Source organism: Tachypleus tridentatus, chromosome 10 (genome assembly GCF_004210375.1).
Source record: "Tachypleus tridentatus isolate NWPU-2018 chromosome 10, ASM421037v1, whole genome shotgun sequence".
Taxonomy (NCBI): Eukaryota; Metazoa; Arthropoda; class Merostomata; order Xiphosura; family Limulidae; genus Tachypleus; species Tachypleus tridentatus.
The window spans coordinates 3,063,903-3,085,702 of record NC_134834.1 but is presented as its reverse complement, the minus strand read 5'-3'; the positions used below and the strand labels follow the sequence as shown (position 1 = coordinate 3,085,702).

The 21,800-nt window shown below is 31.8% G+C and overlaps 1 protein-coding gene across 1 annotated transcript in view; it reads right to left on the bottom strand.

Annotated features, from left to right (window-relative positions):
- Positions 1 to 1,785: 1,785 nt before the first annotated feature.
- The window catches only part of LOC143228636 (nucleoporin p58/p45-like), a 34,460-nt gene continuing 14,445 nt past the window's right edge, over positions 1,786 to 21,800 (bottom strand). The window contains exons 9-15 of the mRNA XM_076459863.1: positions 17,626 to 17,705; positions 15,253 to 15,371; positions 11,868 to 11,950; positions 9,621 to 9,828; positions 8,257 to 8,334; positions 7,329 to 7,424; positions 1,786 to 2,023 (exon numbers count right to left, since the gene is read on the bottom strand). Coding sequence (XP_076315978.1) covers positions 1,878 to 2,023; positions 7,329 to 7,424; positions 8,257 to 8,334; positions 9,621 to 9,828; positions 11,868 to 11,950; positions 15,253 to 15,371; positions 17,626 to 17,705 — 810 coding nt within the window. The 3' untranslated portion in view covers positions 1,786 to 1,877. The remainder of the gene's footprint in view (positions 2,024 to 7,328; positions 7,425 to 8,256; positions 8,335 to 9,620; positions 9,829 to 11,867; positions 11,951 to 15,252; positions 15,372 to 17,625; positions 17,706 to 21,800) is intronic.

Below are 21,800 nucleotides of genomic sequence, written 5' to 3'. Positions count from 1 at the left end.
TAAAACCAGTAAATACCAGTTAACGTGTACTGAAATTAAAACCAGTAAATACCAGTTAGTGTACTGAAATTAAAACCAGTAAATACCAGTTAGTGTACTGAAATTAAAACCAGTAAATACCAGTTAATGTGTACTGAAATTAAAACCAGTAAATACCAGTTAGTGTACTGAAATTAAAACCAGTAAATACCAGTTAGTGTACTGAAATTAGAACTAGTAAATACCAGTTAGTGTACTAAAATTAGAACTAGTAAATACCAGTTAATGTGTACTGAAATTAGAACTAGTAAATACCAGTTAATGTGTACTGAAATTAGAACCAGTAAATACCAGTTAGTGTACTGAAATTAAAACCAGTAAATACCAGTTAATGTGTACTGAAATTAAAACCAGTAAATACCAGTTAATGTGTACTGAAATTAAAACCAGTAAATACCAGTTAATGTGTACTGAAATTAAAACCAGTAAATAACAGTTAGTGTACTGAAATTAAAACCAGTAAATACCAGTTAGTGTACTGAAATTAAAACCAGTAAATACCAGTTAATGTGTACTGAAATTAAAACCAGTAAATACCAGTTAGTGTACTGAAATTAAAACCAGTAAATACCAGTTAGTGTACTGAAATTAGAACTAGTAAATACCAGTTAGTGTACTAAAATTAGAACTAGTAAATACCAGTTAATGTGTACTGAAATTAGAACTAGTAAATACCAGTTAATGTGTACTGAAATTAGAACCAGTAAATACCAGTTAGTGTACTGAAATTAAAACCAGTAAATACCAGTTAATGTGTACTGAAATTAAAACCAGTAAATACCAGTTAATGTGTACTGAAATTAAAACCAGTAAATACCAGTTAATGTGTACTGAAATTAAAACCAGTAAATAACAGTTAGTGTACTGAAATTAAAACCAGTAAATACCAGTTAGTGTACTGAAATTAAAACCAGTAAATACCAGTTAGTGTTTACTGAAATTGAAACCAGTAAATACCAGTTAGTGTTTACTGAAATTGAAACCAGTAAATACCAGTTAATGTTTACTGAAATTAAAACCAGTAAATACCAGTTAGTGTACTGAAATTAAAACCAGTAAATACCAGTTAAAAATGTGTACTGAAATTAAAACAAGTAAATACCAGTTAATATGTACTGAAATTAAAACTAGTAAATACCAGTTAGTGTACTGAAATTAAAACCAGTAAATACCAGTTAATGTGTACTGAAATTAAAACCAGTAAATACCAGTTAATGTGTACTGAAATTAAAACCAGTAAATACCAGTTAGTGTTTACTGAAATTGAAACCAGTAAATACCAGTTAATGTTTACTGAAATTAAAACCAGTAAATACCAGTTAGTGTTTACTGAAATTGAAACCAGTAAATACCAGTTAATGTTTACTGAAATTAAAACCAGTAAATACCAGTTAGTGTACTGAAATTAAAACCAGTAAATACCAGTTAGTGTACTGAAATTAGAACCAGTAAATACCAGTTAGTGTACTGAAATTAAAACCAGTAAATACCAGTTAAAAATGTGTACTGAAATTAAAACAAGTAAATACCAGTTAATATGTACTGAAATTAAAACTAGTAAATACCAGTTAATGTGTCCTGAACTTAGAACCAGTCAACATTAAAAATAAAGCATATAACAAGTACAGAAATGAAAAATGTTAAGCATAGAACTAAAAGGATACATGTAAGTTCTTCAGTTAAAACAAAAGGAGGCTTTATAATACTACAAGACAATCTTCAACTTTTAATCAACTGCTCAGAATAGTGATATATATATATATTTTATTACTAAATCGGTACAAGAAAACTACCCAAGCATTCAAAACTTCCAATTCAAATGTATAATAAACAGTATTTTAAGCACTTGTCCACCGTTTTCCTCGTTTGTTGCCTAGCGGAGGTTTCTGAAGCTGGAAGGTTTCGTTTTGTACTGGAAGAGGTGTTCCTGGAGCCGTGCTTCCAAATGTGTTCATACTTAGTCCACTTCCACCTGGATAACTACCTAGTGGTGATGGAGTCAACACTTGTTTAAATGTTCCAGATATTCAGTCTCTTTATAATATTTCATAATTATATACAATCTTAGTTGAACCAAAGAAAGAAAGACAACTCAATTTACATATACTTTTCATAAAATCATTGGGCTAAGTGTCAGCTAACCATTCATGTAATTTTTTGTGATAACTGGAGTAACTTCATGTTGACACTCAACTGGGTATCGTGTTTTTGGGATAGCTGTAATATCTTTCTCTGTTAATACTTAACTAGATCAAATATTTTCTGGGTTTATCCAAGTGGAGTGCTAGCCCCTACTTTCTGGAACATAGAAGATTCCTACACTCATATTACCAGTGCTGTTCTGGTTGTGTTCCATAGTATTGGAGCTTCAGGCATCAATTACATTGATTAGTATCATGAAAATCATTAATTAATTAAAGTCATTGTTTCTAATTATTTATATTTATTATCCCAGCTCTCTAAGTAACCAAAATTTTGCTGTTATAATTTTGTCTTACATTTATTCTATTAATTCAACTATGTTCATGGCCAGGTAATCAAGTAGGTAGTCTTATGATACAATAGTCTTGGGTGAGATTTACTTTGTCACCAAAAGAAACTCACCCTACATGCTTCTCTGCTTTCTGAACTACAATAAAGCTGCTATGGCCGTTTTTAACCATCCCTAATTTTGAACTTTCAACCAAAGAGAAGGAAATCAGACAACAACACTCACCGCTAACTCCTGGTCTAATCTTATACCAAATAATAGAGTAACTAACCTAACATTATAATGCCCTTATGGTTGGAAGGCAAATAATTTTAGTGATAATGGATATCAACACCCTAAGTTATGCCAGCCTATGGGAGTTATAATGTAACAATCATATTTAAATCACAACCTGATGATACCAGCCAGCTGCTGTCTCGTTGGGAGCAGCAACAGATGGCCTAGTTGTTATATCAAACATGTTTGTTCATCCTCAGATACAAACCAACTGAACACAATAACTAGTGCTACTTCCTGTGGTGAGACTTTACATGTATTCCACTTCTACACAGCTTCAAACGTGTGTGTCCAGTGACTAAATAATAAGGATATCTGTTGTTTGTGATTACCTTGTTTGGACTAAACAATAGTACATTAATATATACTACAAACACTTCTTAAGACAAAGAACTTTTAGAGTTTGTTTAAAACAATATAATAAATCCTAATCAGATAGCTGAATGCTAAACTCTTGTATCAGTTACAATATGAAATACACAGTTTTTGTTATTCACTCAGTAATGTTAAAATAAACATTCACAGATTTATCTTAGTCTGGTGTACAGACTAAACAATATAATAAATCCTAATCAGATAGCTGAATGCTAAACTCTTGTATCAGTTACAATATGGAATACACAGTTTTTGTTATTCACTCAGTAATGTTAAAATAAACATTCACAGATTTATCTTAGTCTGGTGTACAGGTTCAACATACAGTAAGTAATGGCCCTACACGTATAAACAGTAAGTAATGGCCCTACACGTTATAAACAGTAAGTAATGGCCCTACACGTTATAAACAGTAAGTAATGGCCCTACACGTTATAAACAGTAAGTAATGGCCCTACACGTTATAAACAGTAAGTAATGGCCCTACACGTTATAAACAGTAAGTAATGGCCCTACACGTATAAACAGTAAGTAATGGTCCTATAACGTTATAAACAGTAAGTAATGGCCCTACACGTTATAAACAGTAAGTAATGGCCCTACACGTATAAACAGTAAGTAATGGCCCTACTGCGTGATAAACAGTAAGTAATGGCCCTCTGCGTTATATAAACAGTAAGTAATGGCCCTACACGTATAAACAGTAAGTAATGGTCCTACATCGTTATAAACAGTAAGTAATGGTCCCACACGTTATAAACAGTAAGTAATGGCCCTACGTTATAAACAGTAAGTAATGGCCCTACACGTTATAAACAGTAAGTAATGGCCCTACACGTTATAAACAGTAAGTAATGGCCCTACACGTATAAACAGTAAGTAATGGCCCTGCATTATAAACAGTAAGTAATGGCCCTACTGCATGATAAACAGTAAGTAATGGCCCTACACGTATAAACAGTAAGTAATGGCCCTACACTTATAAACAGTAAGTAATGGCCCTACACTTATAAACAGTAAGTAATGGCCCTACACATATAAACAGTAAGTAATGGCCCTACACATATAAACAGTACTGGTTTTTTTTTCCATCACACTGCTATAGCTAAACCTACAGCTCAATTAATTTTGATTTTCAGTATGTTATTTTTTAAATAATGTTCAAACATTCTTTGACAGATTCTTTAGGCAGAGTATTCACGATGAAACTTTGTAGAATGGACGGCAACTGCCTGTTGTGTAGACACAAGTGTAGAGGACAACGTTTCTGAATACAAAAAGCAGAAGACTTTTGAAACGTCAACTTATATCCCATAACAGGCAGTTGTCATCTGTTCTACAAAGTTTCATAACAGTCAAACATTATTTAAGTGAGAAAAATTGTGCTTTTCTTCTTGTAACAAACACAGAGGCTCTCCGACAGTAATTATTATTAAAAAATCATCTTACATCGTTATGACTGGTTTAGGAATACACTATTCTCCTTAATATATATTGTATTATTAAGTTTAATATTTCCAGTTATGTATCTATATAATAACAGATTAACAAATTAAACTTTCATATAATTAGAGAAAAAATGCTAAAATAAAGAATGTATTTATTATATAATACCTTAACTATAAACATGCTAATCTATGATATAATGTAGTTATTATACAGTAACTTAACTATAAACATGTTAATCTATAAAATAACAAATGTATTTATTATACAGTAACCTAACTATACACATGTTAATCTATAATATAGTGTTGTATTATACATGAACTTAACTATAAACATGTTAATCTATAAAATAAAGAATGTATTTATTATACAGTAACTTAACTATAAACATGTTAATCTATAATATAATGTATTCATTATACAGTAACTTAACTATAAACATGTTAATCTATAATATAATGTATTTATTATACAGTAACTTAACTATAAACATGTTAATCTATAAAATAAAGAATGTATTTATTATATAATAACTATAAACATGTTAATCTATAATATAATGTATTTATTATACAGTAACTTAACTATAAATATGTTAATCTATAAAATAAAGAATGTATTTATTATACAGTAACTTGACCATAAATATGTTAATCTATAATATAATGTATTTATTATACATGAACTTAACTATACACATGTTAATCTATAAAATAAAGAATGTATTTATTATACAGTAACTTAACTATAAACATGTTAATCTATAATAAAATGTATTTATTATACAGTAACTTAACTATAAACATGTTAATCTCTAAAATAAAGAATGTATTTATTATATAATAACTATAAACATGTTAATCTATAAAATAAAAAATGTATTTATTATATAATAACTATAAACATGTTAATCTATAATATAATGTATTTATTATACATGAACTTAACTATAAACATGTTAATCTATAAAATAAAGAATGTATTTATTATACAGTAACTTAACTATAAACATGTTAATCTATAAAATAAAGAATGTATTTATTATACAGTAACTTAACTATAAACATGTTAATCTATAAAATAAAGAATGTATTTATTATACAGTAACTTAACTATAAACATGTTAATCTATAAAATAAAGAATGTATTTATTATACAGTAACTTAACTATAAACATGTTAATCTATAAAATAAAGAATGTATTTATTATACAGTAACTTGACTATAAATATGTTAATCTATAATATAATGTATTTATTATACATGAACTTAACTATACACATGTTAATCTATAAAATAAAGAATGTATTTATTATACAGTAACTTAACTATAAACATGTTAATCTATAATATAATGTATTTATTATACAGTAACTTAACTATAAACATGTTAATCTATAATATAATGTATTTATTATACAGTAACTTAACTATAAACATGTTAATCTATAAAATAATGTATTTATTATATAATAACTATAAACATGTTAATCTATAATATAATGTATTTATTATACAGTAACTTAACTATAAACATGTTAATCTATAATATAATGTATTTATTATACAGTAACTTAACTATAAACATGTTAATCTATAAAATAACAAATGTATTTATTATACAGTAACTTAACTATAAACATGTTAATCTATAAAATAAAGAATGTATTATACATGAACTTAACTATAAACATGTTAATCTATAAAATAAAGAATGTATTATACATGAACTTAACTATAAACATGTTAATCTATAAAATAAAGAATGTATTATACAGTAACTTAACTATAAACATGTTAATCTATAAAATAAAGAATGTATTATACAGTAACTTAACTATAAACATGTTAATCTATAAAATAAAGAATGTATTTATTATACAGTAACTTAACTATAAATATGTTAATCTATAAAATAAAGAATGTATTTATTATACAGTAACTTAACTATAAACATGTTAATCTATAAAATAAAGAATGTATTTATTATACAGCAACTTAACTATAAACATGTTAATCTATAAAATAAGTGATATTTTATTATCAACTACATTTGTAGATCCCTCAGAAGTCACGGTTCCAGCATTACTTACTATAAAACTGCTTTAAATTATAGAAAGTTAATATTCACTATTCTATATTTGTTATGTTTATGACGTGACAGGGACATCTCACATTCAACTCAGTGACATATTTCTGACATGACTACATTTCTTCTGAGTGACATTTCTTTGTGTCAACAGAACAATATGTTTCAGAAGTGGGTGTACTTTCCTTTTGGGTTATTATTCAACTGAATGAATACATATTGACTGAATAGTTGACAAGTTTTAGTTATAAAGTGAAAAGCTATTACATGAAATTAATAGAATTTTAATGTTAAATGTTTTAAGTTTATCAGTGTCGGCAGGTAAAGTAGGAAAAAAACTTAACAAATAATTAAGCAGAGTCACATCATAGTATTATTTAAAAAATTACCCACAGAAACAGAAACGACTATTTTGTAACAAACAACAGACGATGAATTACACTACTTGATTTATGTACAGTATTCATGCATGTTAAACTGCAAGACAAACTCACAGAGGAGGTCTGAATATAAAGTTATAAGTTCATTTGAGAAACAAGACAACACCATCAGAACTTGATTCAAGACAAAGGGTAGACAGAGAACGTTGTGAATCTTACCACTATTTACCTAGAGGCTTGAAAGCAGTTGAACTGCTCCCAAAACTTAAGTTTGACCCACCAAACAGTGAACCTCCACTACCAAATGCACTGCTTGTGCCTAAGCCTGAAAATATAGAAATAACATTAATATAAAAAAACAATATCAAAAAGTGTTATTTCAAATAGTGAATTATTATTTTTATCAATTATCGCATATCATTAATTTTTGTCAAATAAACAAATGGTACAAAACTTTACAAATACAATTTCAAAATCATGAATTTATACTTGGATAAATATAAACATATCCACCTAATCTTAAGGCTTCCAGAACTCTAGGTTCACTCTATCCCTTATAAAATTAAAAACTAACTTATTACAAATTCATGTAATAATAATAATTTCCTTGTTCTCTGGAACCAATTATTTACATGCCTTACCAAATCTAAAAACATAAATCTCTCTCAAATCATCTAGATCTCTGGTATACAACAGCTCGAGGACTGTATTCCTTATACCAATTGAAACAGTACAAAACAAAGTAACTTGACCCCTATTCTTCAAAAACAATGGACAGTTTGTATTTCCTAAAACTCATTACTAAAACAAAACCTGCTAACCTGTGTTTCTTCTAACTCATTACTAAAACAAAACCTGCTAACCTGTGTTTCTTCTAACTTATTACTAAAACAAAACCTGCTAACCTGTGTTTCTTCTAACTCATTACTAAAACAAAACCTGCTAACCTGTGTTTCTTCTAACTCATTACTAAAACAAAACCTGCTAACCTGTGTTTCTTCTAACTCATTACTAAAACAAAACCTGCTAACCTGTGTTTCTTCTAACTCATTACTAAAACAAAACCTGCTAACCTGTGTTTCTTCTAACTCATTACTAAAACAAAACCTGCTAACCTGTGTTTCTTCTAACTTATTACTAAAACAAAACCTGCTAACCTGTTCCAAAACCATTGGGTCCTAGTCCTCTAGCACTCTGGTTACTTTGTGCAGACAGAGTTTGTGTTCCTTGTAATCCTGACAAAAAAAAAGTCCAATATTCTTTTATTATATTTAATTCCATCTTACCCAACATCCTACTTGCTATCAATATACAACACATCCTGCTTGGTATCACTATACAGTACAACATCCTACTCTGTACCAATATACAATACATCCTGCTTGGTATCACTATACAGTACAACATCCTACTCGGTGTCGGCATACAATTCAACACCCTACTCGGTGTCGGCATACAGTACAACACCCTACTCGGTGTCGGCATACAGTACAACACCCTACTTCGGTTATTAGGCATACAGTACAACACCCTACTCGGTTGTCGGCATACAGTACAACACCCTACCGATTGTCGGCATACAGTACAACACCCTACTCGGTGTCGGCATACAGTACAACACCCTACTCGGTGTCGGCATACAGTACAACACCCTACTCGGTGTCGGCATACAGTACAACACCCTACTCGGTGTCGGCATACAGTACAACACCCTACTCGGTGTCGGCATACAATACAACACCCTACTCGGTGTCGGCATACAATACAACACCCTACTCGGTGTCGGCATACAATACAACACCCTACTCGGTGTCGGCATACAATACAACACCCTACTCGGTGTCGGCATACAATACAACACCCTACTCGGTGTCGGCATACAATACAACACCCTACTCGGTGTCGGCATACAATACAACATCCTACTCGGTGTCGGCATACAATACAACATCCTACTCGGTGTCGGCATACAATACAACATCCTACTCTGTGTCGGCATACAATAAACACCCTACTCGGTGTCGGCATACAATACAACACCCTACTCGGTGTCGGCATACAATACAACATCCTACTCGGTATCGGCATACAATACAACATCCTACTCGGTATCGGCATACAATACAACATCCTACTCGGTATCGGCATACAATACAACATCCTACTCGGTATCGGCATACAATACAACATCCTACTCGGTATCGGCATACAATACCTTCTTTCCACATTCAAATTTTTACTGACAAACTTCCATCTCTATCTTTTAAAGTATGCTAAACTTTGCTACAGGCACTCAGTGCAGTCAGGACAGTCAAAAATTGTGTAACAATAAAAACAATTTTCACAATAATATTACTCTCTCTTGAATATCTAGAAACAGTTAATAAAGTTATCAGTATTTAGATTAACATTACAAATTATACCACAAACACTGTCAATAAACAGATCAAACTTTTCACTCAAGATGTTTAATACATTATACCCAGAAACTGCAACATTCAGATATAAATGTGTGACATACCACTTGGCTGTTGAGTCCTGTTTAAAGCTGTAGCCATGGCAACTGCTGCTGCACTTGGCATGGTAGAAAATGGTGCTGGTCCAACAGTGATGGGATGTTTTAACATATAGTTCGTTGTTTTTGTTGGTATTTTCTTTTGTGAGTTGAATATATCTACATTATCACCATGAACTTGTCTTCTGAAAGCTAGAAACTGGTCTTTCTGGTTCTAGAATAACATTTGTTTTATTAAATACTTATATGGAAATAAGTCTAAAATCCATTAGTTGTACAAAACTTACTATTTTAAAAGCTATGCAATATACATGGAATTACAATTACATAATACTTTAACCAAACATTACTCACTTCCCTCTTTGTTTGTGACAGAGTTCTCACACTTAAATATAGAACATCCAACACAGTTCTTTACTTTCTATTATCTGTTACAGTTCTAACATTTGCGTATGCACAAAAATCAGTTCAAAATGACTTCTGCCTATTTATGTTCTGAAAATCAAGTTTAATTTTTGCTGCCATATTCTCTCGTAAAAATGATTTCTCTTTATATACAAAACATCAAGTTTTATATTTGAAGTTTGAGAAATCAGAATGTATATCTAATAGTCATATTGCTGCAGATGTTACACACAATTTATTTGATAATTGTTAAGCACAAAGCTACCCAAATGCTAACTGTGCTCTACCTGCCTTGTGTGTCAAGAGCAGTTTTCAGCATTATAAACCCTCAGACGTACTGCTGAGCAACCAGTGGGCTAACCATGTAGAGAGAAAGTAAAACGAGATTTACAGTACTTATACATTAATTATGATATAATTATACTGTAATACTTTAAGGAAGACAAATTGTTGCATTCCAAGCTTTAGTGGTACAGAAGAAGTGATTCTGTGATTATGATATAATTATACTGTAATACTTTAAGGAAGACAAATTGTTACATTCCAAGCTTCAGTGGTGTAGAAGAAGTGATTCTGTGATTATGATATAATTATACTGTAATACTTTAAGGAAGACAAATTGTTACATTCCAAGCTTCAGTGGTACAGAAGAAGCGATTCTGTGATTATGATATAATTATACTGTAATACTTTAAGGAAGACAAATTGTTACATTCCAAGCTTCAGTGGTGTAGAAGAAGTGATTCTGTGATTATGATATAATTATACTGTAATACTTTAAGGAAGACAAATTGTTACATTCCAAGCTTAGTGGTACAGAAGAAGTGATTCTGTGATTATGATATAATTATACTGTAATACTTTAAGGAAGACAAATTGTTATATTCCAAGCTTCAGTGGTACAGAAGAAGTGATTCTGTGATTATGATATAATTATACTGTAATACTTTAAGGAAGACACATTGTTATATTCCAAGCTTCAGTGGTACAGAAGAAGTGATTCTGTGATTATGATATAATTATACTGTAATACTTTAAGGAAGACACATTGTTATATTCCAAGCTTCAGCGGTACAGAAGAAGTGATTCTGTGATTATGATATAATTATAGTGTAATACTTTAAGGAAGACAAATTGTTATATTCCAAGCTTCAGTGGTACAGAAGAAGTGATTCTGTGATTATGATATAATTATACTGTAATACTTTAAGGAAGACACATTGTTATATTCCAAGCTACAGTGGTACATAAGAAGTGATTCCATTAAAAATATACTTTTATTCACAGATTCTAAAACGCTGTCCAAAACGTATCAAGTACCACAAGTCCAGGTTTTTTCAGAACAAGACTCATTTCACTTCTCTCATACACATTCTAATTACAATCTTAAAAATCATACGCCTTAAAAAAGATTTTTCTATTATTCTACAGTATTAACACTGTTTTAATTGGACTTTAAATTTCAAAACCAACAAAGAAAATACTGAAACATTTGTTCTTATACCTCTTCATCAGATTTCCTGTGCACTTAACATTTATTATAAGACCATATACTGTTTTTATCTTATTATCAATTGAAAATCTTAGCCCAATAAAGAGTCATTGCTTTACAAAGCAGTGAATTATTTCTCTGAATATCCATGCCATGTGACTTTTGTAAAGGAAAGGACAAACTTATTTCTTGAAGAAGTTTAAACTTCAATAGCTCCAGGAAGTGAAATATTGGTGGTGAAATGTTATAAGATCCACATCGTTGTGAAATGTTTCATAATAAACAACACACTCTTTTAATACAACCTTACGATAACAACGTCAAATTGTTTAACTTCAAAGTTCCCGAAGGCTTACCTGTACTGCTTCGTTTACAGTCTGGACTTGGGCTGCTAGAGCTATAAACGTTTCATACAATCTCTTGATAATAAGTGTTAGCTCTGGAAATAAAGCAGGAGAAATAGCTTAAGGAAAACCCCTCAACTTTCATGATGTTTCTATCAAAAACAAACAACACTATATCAGATAAATGATGGTAGCTACTGAGTTAAAACTTTAGGTAATTTACGAAAGAAACAAAAGATTTACATCAGATAAATGATGGTAGCTTCAGAGTTAAAACTTTAGGTAATTTAAGACATCCTACAGATAATATAGTTCACTGACAACATCAGACTGACCAGAAATCACCCAACTGTAATCACTATATAGATGGACATTAAACTAAAACCTATTAGACCCACTTATTTTGCATGGCTTCTAGACATTTTATCTCTCTAATTAAGCGCTTGGTTGAATTGGCTAAGTTTTTAACCCTAGACAGACTTTTATAGTTTCCACATTATAACTTCTAATACGCTTTGTATATTTTTCACACATTTTGCAGGCTTTCAGTAATTATTATGAGTCATTTGTAGACAATAAAATCAGAATTTTTAATGAAGTAGTTTCATTCAGAATTTTTTTAATAATATACACTCAGAGTCAGCTCAAAGTTCAGAATTTTTCTAATAATATACACTCAGAGTCAGCTCAAAGTTCAGAATTTTTCTAATAACATACACTCAGAGTCAGCTCAAAGTACAGAATTTTTCTAATAATATACACTCAGAGTCAGCTCAAAGTACAGAATTTTTCTAATAATATACACTCAGAGTCAGCTCAAAGTTCAGAATTTTTCTAATAATATACACTCAGAGTCAGCTCAAAGTTCAGAATTTTTCTAATAATATACACTCAGAGTCAGCTCAAAGTTCAGAATTTTTCTAATATACACTCAGAGTCAGCTCAAAGTTCAGAATTTTTCTAATAATATACACTCAGAGTCAGCTCCGAGTTCAGAATTTTTCTAATAATATACACTCAGAGTCAGCTCAAAGTTCAGAATTTTTCTAATATACACTCAGAGTCAGCTCCGAGTCCAAAATGGTTCTCATGTAAAGATCAAAAATATTTATTTCAATTTCATTTGTGTAACTTCTAAAGCTCTCAAATTAATTTTGAACATTAAGTAAAACTTTATATCTTATCTATAGGAGGTTGATAAAATTGACTTACACTGTCACCACTATAAAAAAATAAAAATTCAAATGAATGTAAATTATACTTTTCTTTTTACACTGACTTCAAATTGTAATATGAAAATACGTTTGTTTATCCTAATTAGCTTTAAACTCATATAAGCATACGTCTGTTCATAATTTATTGTTTTATTGCATTTGGAGCAATGTCTAATTAATATTTTTGCCAACAAGTTGTAAATCACTTGACAAATGTGTAGCTCATGTTACTCTAATGAATTACATGATGAACAGGATACTCACTAGCATATTATGTGAAATTCTTATTATCCTTTTACCTAATCTAACCATCTATCCTAAAAAGTTTCTAAATTTACAGTTTACTTATTTTTATATTAATAAGTAAAAAATATTCATGAGAATCAATAAGGAAGGTACTTCTCTGGGTCATCTTTTGCTGTCGACTGTTGATGATACTTAACCCTACTTTTATATATTAATGGTACTAATCTGTTTTATTTAATCAAAAAACAGACAATGTCCTATAGCTATCACAGTTTATCTGGCTTTCTAATTATCTGACAAGTCATTCAGCTCAGCTGGTCGGTGTGTTTCTTGTACTTCAGACAATATTCTGTACCAAAAATAATTTAATACAATACATTACTTGATAGATTAAAACAGTGGCTTTTTATTGGTTCTAAATGATATAGTACTAAATGTCAGAGAAAATTATGGGTAACTTGTGAAAGACGTGACAAGAGGATGAATTTCTATTCTATAGCTCAATAACCAAACGAGTTAAAAGCTATAAATACTATGTTTTGCCTGAGTAACAACAAATTATAATGAATGATTTACATTAAACTTGACGCTTCTCTCAAGAGTGGTAAATATGAGATGTCTAAAGATGTCACAATTCTCATATTAGATAAAATTCAGGATTTATTTTTATTAAATTAAAACTTGTATAATATTACAACATTTAGTTATTCATACATCATGATAATAAAAAGTGTAATTAAATTGTGAATGTAACTAACTTTAGGTATATTTAGTTATTCATACATCATGATAATAAAAAGTGTAATTAAATTTTGAATGTAACTAACTTTAGGTATATTTAGTTATTCATACATCATGATAATAAAAAAGTGTAAATTTTGAATGTAACTAACTAAAACTTCATAATGTGCAAAGGAAAGATTCCCTTAACAAAAGTGTTATAATAGTGTGGTGGCCCATTATGGAGAATATTCATCAGGAGTAATCCTGCCCATTTTGGTGAATAATTACAGCTCAGACCTTGCCAGAAACCCTAAACGTCAGGAGTAATTCCTCCTTCAAAGTAAGTGTCAGTTCAGTAATGGATTGTTGTCTTTTCAACTCCTAAACAGTCCAAGACATCTCAAAGTGGTTGCGTCAGATTTAAACCAAGGCCCTCTCAGCTGGGCACTGGAAAACTTTAATGTTGTGGTCTTCAAACCAATTCCTAACAGATACAGCAGTATGGTTAAGTGAGTTGTTGTACTGGTTGGTAGATGGACCCTCACAGGAAGGTTAGTAATAAAGGTTAGCATTGCATGTTGTTCTTCATGTCAAAACAAGATGGGACAATCATACCCCTTACTACAGTCCACATCATGTCTCACACATCATTACACTAACCATAACTGACTTGAGAAAGGTATATTTAATTGTAATGTAAAAACTCACACATACACAATCTGAAGGCAAATAATAATTGTACCTCAGTCATAAGCTCTTGGTAATAACCAAGATCCTATAGTTGTTCTAAACAACTAAAAAGCATGTGCTGCTTTGCTGTCACAGAAAGAAATACAAACACACATCCAGAGGGTAAATTTCAAACTTGAGAGTGTTGTGCCAGTAGTTTTGATAATATAGTCTACAAACGTGTGGCAGTGACTACACTAAGGAGTAACCTATACATTTACCACAAAACAATTGTAACCTACACATTAGATACAAACACAATGCATTGAGAATTGAACTAAAGATATTAATTACACTCTCCCTGTGGTAACAACTGGCAGTAGGGTAAATTAAAGGCATTACAATAACTTATCTTAAGGTGAATACTCATCACAGTTTGAGTTAAACACATTTAAAACACTCATTCCTCAGTAACAACTGATAGCAGGCACAATTAAAGGCAAAATTGGACAGAGACTAAGTTAATCAGACTTAGAAACACTCACCTTGGGGTGATAGGAGTGATGGCTGGGATAGAGACATCAGATGCCTTTCAAGCTGTTCTATCTGCTGTCGACAAGTGTGCATCTGCTTTTCAAAACTGGAAACAATTCTTTGAAAATATCTGGTTAGAAATAACCATACTGTTAACTATCACCAAAAACAGAACATTAAACCTTTCATAAACATCTCTCAACTAAACTAAAACCATCCTTAAACATCTCTCAACTAAACTACACCTTCCTTAAGCATCTCTCAACTAAACTATACCATCCTTAAACATCTCTCAACTAAACTACACTTTCTTAAACATCTCTCAACTAAACTAAACCTTCCTTAAACATCTCTCAACTAAACTAAACCTTCCTTAAACATCTCTCAACTAAACTAAACCTTCTTAAAATATCTCAGCTAGACTAAACTTTTCTTAAACATCTCTCAACTAAACTAAACTTTCTTAAACATCTCTCAACTAAACAAAAACCATCCTTAAACATCTCTCAACTAAACAACACCTTCCTTAAACATCTCTCAACTAAACAAAAACCATCCTTAAACATCTCTCAACTAAACTACACCTTCCTTAAACATCTCTCAACTAAACTACACTCTTCTTAAATATCTCTCAACTAAATCTACACCTCTTCTTAAATATCTCTCAACTAAACTAAACTTTCCTTAAACATCTCTCAACTAAACTAGGCTCTTCTTAAACATCTCTCAACTAAACTACACTCTTCTTAAATATCTCTCAACTAAAATACACTTCTTCCTAAACGTCTCTCAGCTAAACTACACTTTCCTTAAATATCTCTCAACTAAAGGCTACATTTTCCTTAAACATCTCTTTAAACTAAAACTATCTTAAGCGTCTCTCAGTTAAACTAAACTATCTTAAATATCTTCAACTAAATAACACTTCTTCTTGAACATCTCTCAACTAAATAACACCTTTCCTTGAACATCTCTCAACTAAACTAAACCTTCTTAAACATCTCTCAACTAAATCTAAACTATTTCTTAAACATCTTCAACTAAATCTAAAGCTTTCTTAAACATCTCTCAACTAAACTAAACCTTCCTTAAACATCTCTCAACTAAACTACACTTCTTCTTAAACATCTCTCAACTAAACTACACCTTCTTAAACATCTCTCAACTAAACTAAAACTATTCCTAAACATCTCTCAGCTAAACTAAAACCATCCTAAGCATCTCTCACTAAACTAAACTATCCTTAAACATCTCTCAACCAAATAACACCTTTCTTGAATATCTCTTAACCAAACAACACCTTCCTTGAATATCTCTCATCTAAAACTACACCTTCTTGAATATCTCTCAACTAAACTACACCTTTCTTAAATATCTCTCAACTAAACTACATTTTCTTAAACATCTCTCAACTAAACTACACCTTCCTAAATATCTCTCAACTAAACTAAAACTATCCCTAAACATCTCTCAGCTAAATCTAAAACCATCCTAAGCATCTCTCAGTTAAACTAAAACCATCCTTAAGTATCTCTCTCATTAAACTAAAACTATCTCTAAACATCTCTTCACTAAACTAAAACTATCTCTAAGCATCTCTCACTAAACTAAAACTATCTTAAATATCTCTCAACCAAATAACACTTTTCCTTAAGTATCTCTCAATCTAAATCTACACTTTTCTTAAATATCTCTCAATCTAAACTACACTCTTTCTAAACATCTCAATCTAAACTACACTCTTCCTTAAATATCTCTCATCTAAACTCTTCTTAAACATCTCTCAACTAAACTACACCTTTCCTAAACACCTCTCAACTAAACTACACCTTCCTTAAACACCTCTTAACTAAACTACACCTTCCTTAAACATCTCTTAACTAAACTACACTTTCCTTAAGCATCCCTCAAGTAAACTAAAACCATCCTTAAACATCTCTCAACTATACACCTTTCCTTACATCTCTCAACTATACACTTTCCTTAAACATCTCTCAACTATACTACACATTTTCTTATACATCTCTCAACTATACACCTTCTTAAACATCTCTCAACTATACTACACCTTCCTTAAACATCTCTCAACTATACACCTTCCTTAAACATCTCTCAACTATACTACACCTTCCTTAAACATCTCTCAACTATACACCTTCCTTAAACATCTCTCAACTATACTACACCTTCCTTAAACATCTCTAATAAATTTTCAAATTTTATGTCCAGTTTTTTCAAAATTGCTAACATGATAAAAACTAAGCTAAGAAGCACAAAGATTTTGTTTTATGACATACTGGTTATTTAAGCTATATCCTATCCTTTATAAGATTTTACAAAACGGTAGACAGTTATAAAAAGAGACATAATAAACAGACATTCACCCAGTAGGAGCTGTGTTTTCAAATTGTAGCGCTGGTGGTGTGTCTTTTGTTCTGTGAGCAATCTCTGCATCTTTTAGTTCCTAATAAAAGTTAAATAATTAAGTTTAAAGTAGTTTTATAAACTACAGTGTTAAACTTTCTCTCCAATGGTTATATTGATGACAATTATGAACAATAAACAAATTAATTATCTCTGCTACACTTTATACTGCCACAACAAAATATTAGAAACTTAAATACTAGAATGACATCAACACTTTCTTTGTACATAATAACAAGTTCACACTTGAGATGAATATATATTTGTTTTTATCGCATAATACTATAATCAGAATGTATTACAACAGTACTCAGTTTCCTTCTGCCCTGTAAAAGTGTGCACACCATCCTACCACTTCATTTCAACAGATGTGAAGGAAAGATAAACTTAAATATACTTTAATACGTATTTTGTACAAGAAGTTAAAATATCAAAATTTTTAAGAAGGTCTAATGTTAAGTCCCACAGTAACTATACAAGTTTATCTGTTGGTCATAATAAGCACAGCAAACGGCCATATCTAAAGGAGAAAATATGTAAAGGTTACAGTGTTAATTTATTTGTCTATTGAATAGAGGTGATACTTTATTGTGTTAGGCTTAACACAACTGAATATTTAGATTGTGGTGTCTGGAATTAGAATTATTTTACATAACTCTTCAAATATTGTATTTAAAGAAACACTTAAATAAGGTACTAAATTGGCTACAAATGTTTGCTTGTCTCTGCTAATGTGAGTTATGTTTAAAAGGCCTCACAGCTATTACACAACTTTCTTGTTAAACAAGTTAATAAATCATCTGATTCCTATTCCAACATAACTGTAGTTAACTGTGTTATGCATGTAACAACCCAAACTGATTCCTCCTTCTACATACCTGTCAGTTAACTTTGTGTCACACACATTATTACCTCCTGCTACGTAACTGTCAGTTAACTTTGTGTTACACACGTTACCTAAACTGATTCCTCCTTCTACATACCTGTAAGTTAACTTTGTGTTACACAAATTACCTGAACTGATTCCTCCTACTACATACCTGTAAGTTAACTTTGTGTTACACAAATTACCTGAACTGATTCCTCCTACTACATACCTGTCAGTTAACTTTGTGTTACACAGTACCTGAACTGATTCCTCCTGCTACATAACTGTCAGTTAACTTTGTGTTACACACATTACCTGAACTGATTCCTCCTGCTACATACCTGTCAGTTAACTGTGTTACACATATTAGCTGAACTGATTCCTCCTGCTACATACCTGTCAGTTAACTGTGTTACACACATTACCTGAACTGATTCCTCCTGCTACATACCTGTCAGTTAACTTTGTGTTACACATATTAGCTGAACTGATTCCTCCTGCTACATACCTGTCAGTTAACTTTGTGTTACACATATTACCTGAACTGATTCCTCCTGCTACATACTTGTTAGTTAACTTTGTGTTACACACATTACCTGAACTGATTCCTCCTTCTACATACCTGTCAGTTAACTTTGTGTCACACATTACCTGAACTGATTCCTCCTTCCATATAACTGTCAATTAACTTTGTGTTACACACATTACCTCATCTGATTCCTCCTCCTACATAACTGTCAGTTAACTTTGTGTTAAACACGTTACCTGAGCTGATTCCTCCTGCTACATACCTGTCAGTTAACTTTGTGTTACACACATTACATGAACTGATTCCTCCTGCTACATACCTGTCAGTTAACTTTGTCACACACATTACCTGAACTGATTCCTCCTTCTACAAAGCTGTCAGTTAACTTTGTGTTACACACATTACCTGAGCTGATTCCTCCTGCTACATACCTGTCAGTTAAATTTGTGTTATACACATTACATGAGCTGATTCCTCCTTCTACATAACTTTCAGTTAACGTTGTGTTACACACATTACCTTAACTGATTCCTCCTGCTACATACTTGTTAGTTAACTTTGTGTTACACACATTACCTGAACTGATTCCTCCTTCTACATAACTGTCAGTTAACTTTGTGTTACACACATTACCTGAACTGATTCCTCCTGCTACATACCTGTCAGTTAACTTTGTGTCACACACATTATCTGAGCTCATTCCTCCTGCTACATACCTGTCAGTTACCTTTGTGTTATACACATTACCTGAGCTGATTCCTCCTTCTACATAACTGACAGTTAACTTTGTGTTACACACAATATCTGAGCTGATTCCTCCTGCTACATACATCTCAGTTAACTTTGTGTCATACACATTACCTGAGCTGATTCCTCCTTCTACATAACTGTCAGTTAACTTTGTGTTACACACATTACCTGAACTGATTCCTCCTGCTACATACCTGTCAGTTAACTTTGTGTTACACACATTACCTAAACTGATTCCTCCTCCTACATAACGGTCAGTTAACTTTGGGTAACACACATAACCTGAATTGATTCCTCCTGCTACATATCTGTCAGTTAACTTTGTGTTACACACATTACCTGAACTGATTCCACCTTCTACATAACTGTCAGTTAACTTTGTGTTACACACATTACCTTAGCTGATTCCTCCTGCTACATAACTATCAGTTAACTTTGTGTTACACACATTACCTGAACTGATTCCTCCTTCTACATAACTGTCAGTTAACTTTGTGTTACACACATTACCTGAACTGATTCCTCCTTCTACATAACTGTCAGTTAACTTTGTGTTACACACATTACCTGAACTGATTCCTCCTGCTACATACCTGTCAGTTAACTTTGTGTTACACACATTACCTAAACTGATTCCTCCTCCTACATAACGGTCAGTTAACTTTGGGTAACACACATAACCTGAATTGATTCCTCCTGCTACATATCTGTCAGTTAACTTTGTGTTACACACATTACCTGAACTGATTCCACCTTCTACATAACTGTCAGTTAACTTTGTGTTACACACATTACCTTAGCTGATTCCTCCTCCTACATAACGGTCAGTTAACTTTGGGTAACACACATTACCTGAATTGATTCCTCCTGCTACATACCTGTCAGGTAACTTTGTGTTACACACATTACCTGAACTGATTCCACCTTCTACATAACTGTCAGTTAACTTTGTGTTACACACATTACCTGAGCTGATTCCTCCTGCTACATAACTGTCAGTTAACTTTGTGTTACACGCGTTATTATATGAGCTAATTACTCCTTCTACATACTTGTCAGTTAACTTTGTGTTACACACATTACCTGAACTGATTCCTCCTCCTACATACCTGTCAGTTAACTTTGTGTTACACACATTACCTGAACTGATTCCTCCTGCTACATACCTGTCAGTTAACTTTGTGTTACACACATTACCTGAACTGATTCCTCCTTCTACATAACTGTCAGTTAACTTTGTGTCACACACATTACCTGAATTGATTCCTCCTGCTACATAACTGTCAGTTAACTTTGTGTTACACACATTACCTGAGCTGATTCCTCCTGCTACATAACTGTCAGTTAACTTTGTGTTACACACATTACCTGAACTGATTCCTCCTGCTACATACCTGTCAGTTAACTTTGTGTCACACACATTATCTGAGCTGATTCCTCCTCCTACATACCTGTCAGTTACCTTTGTGTTATACACATTACCTGAGCTGATTCCTCCTTCTACATAACTGACAGTTAACTTTGTGTTACACACATTATCTGAGCTTATTCCTCCTGCTACATACCTGTCAGTTAACTTTGTGTTATACACATTACCTGAGCTGATTCCTCGTTCTACATAACTGTCAGTTAACTGTGTTACACACATTACCTGAACTGATTCCTCCTGCTACATACCTGTCAGTTAACTTTGTGTTACACATATTAGCTGAACTGATTCCTCCTGCTACATACCTGTCAGTTAACTTTGAGTTACACATATTACCTGAACTGATTCCTCCTGCTACGTACTTGTGAGTTAACTTTGTGTTACACACATTACCTGATGAGTTCCTCCTTCTACATACCTGTCAGTTAACCTTGTGTCACACATTACCTGAACTGATTCCTCCTTCTACATAACTGTCAGTTAACTTTGTGTCCCACACATTACCTGAACTGATTCCTCCTGCTACATACCTGTCAGATAACTTTGTGTTACACACGTT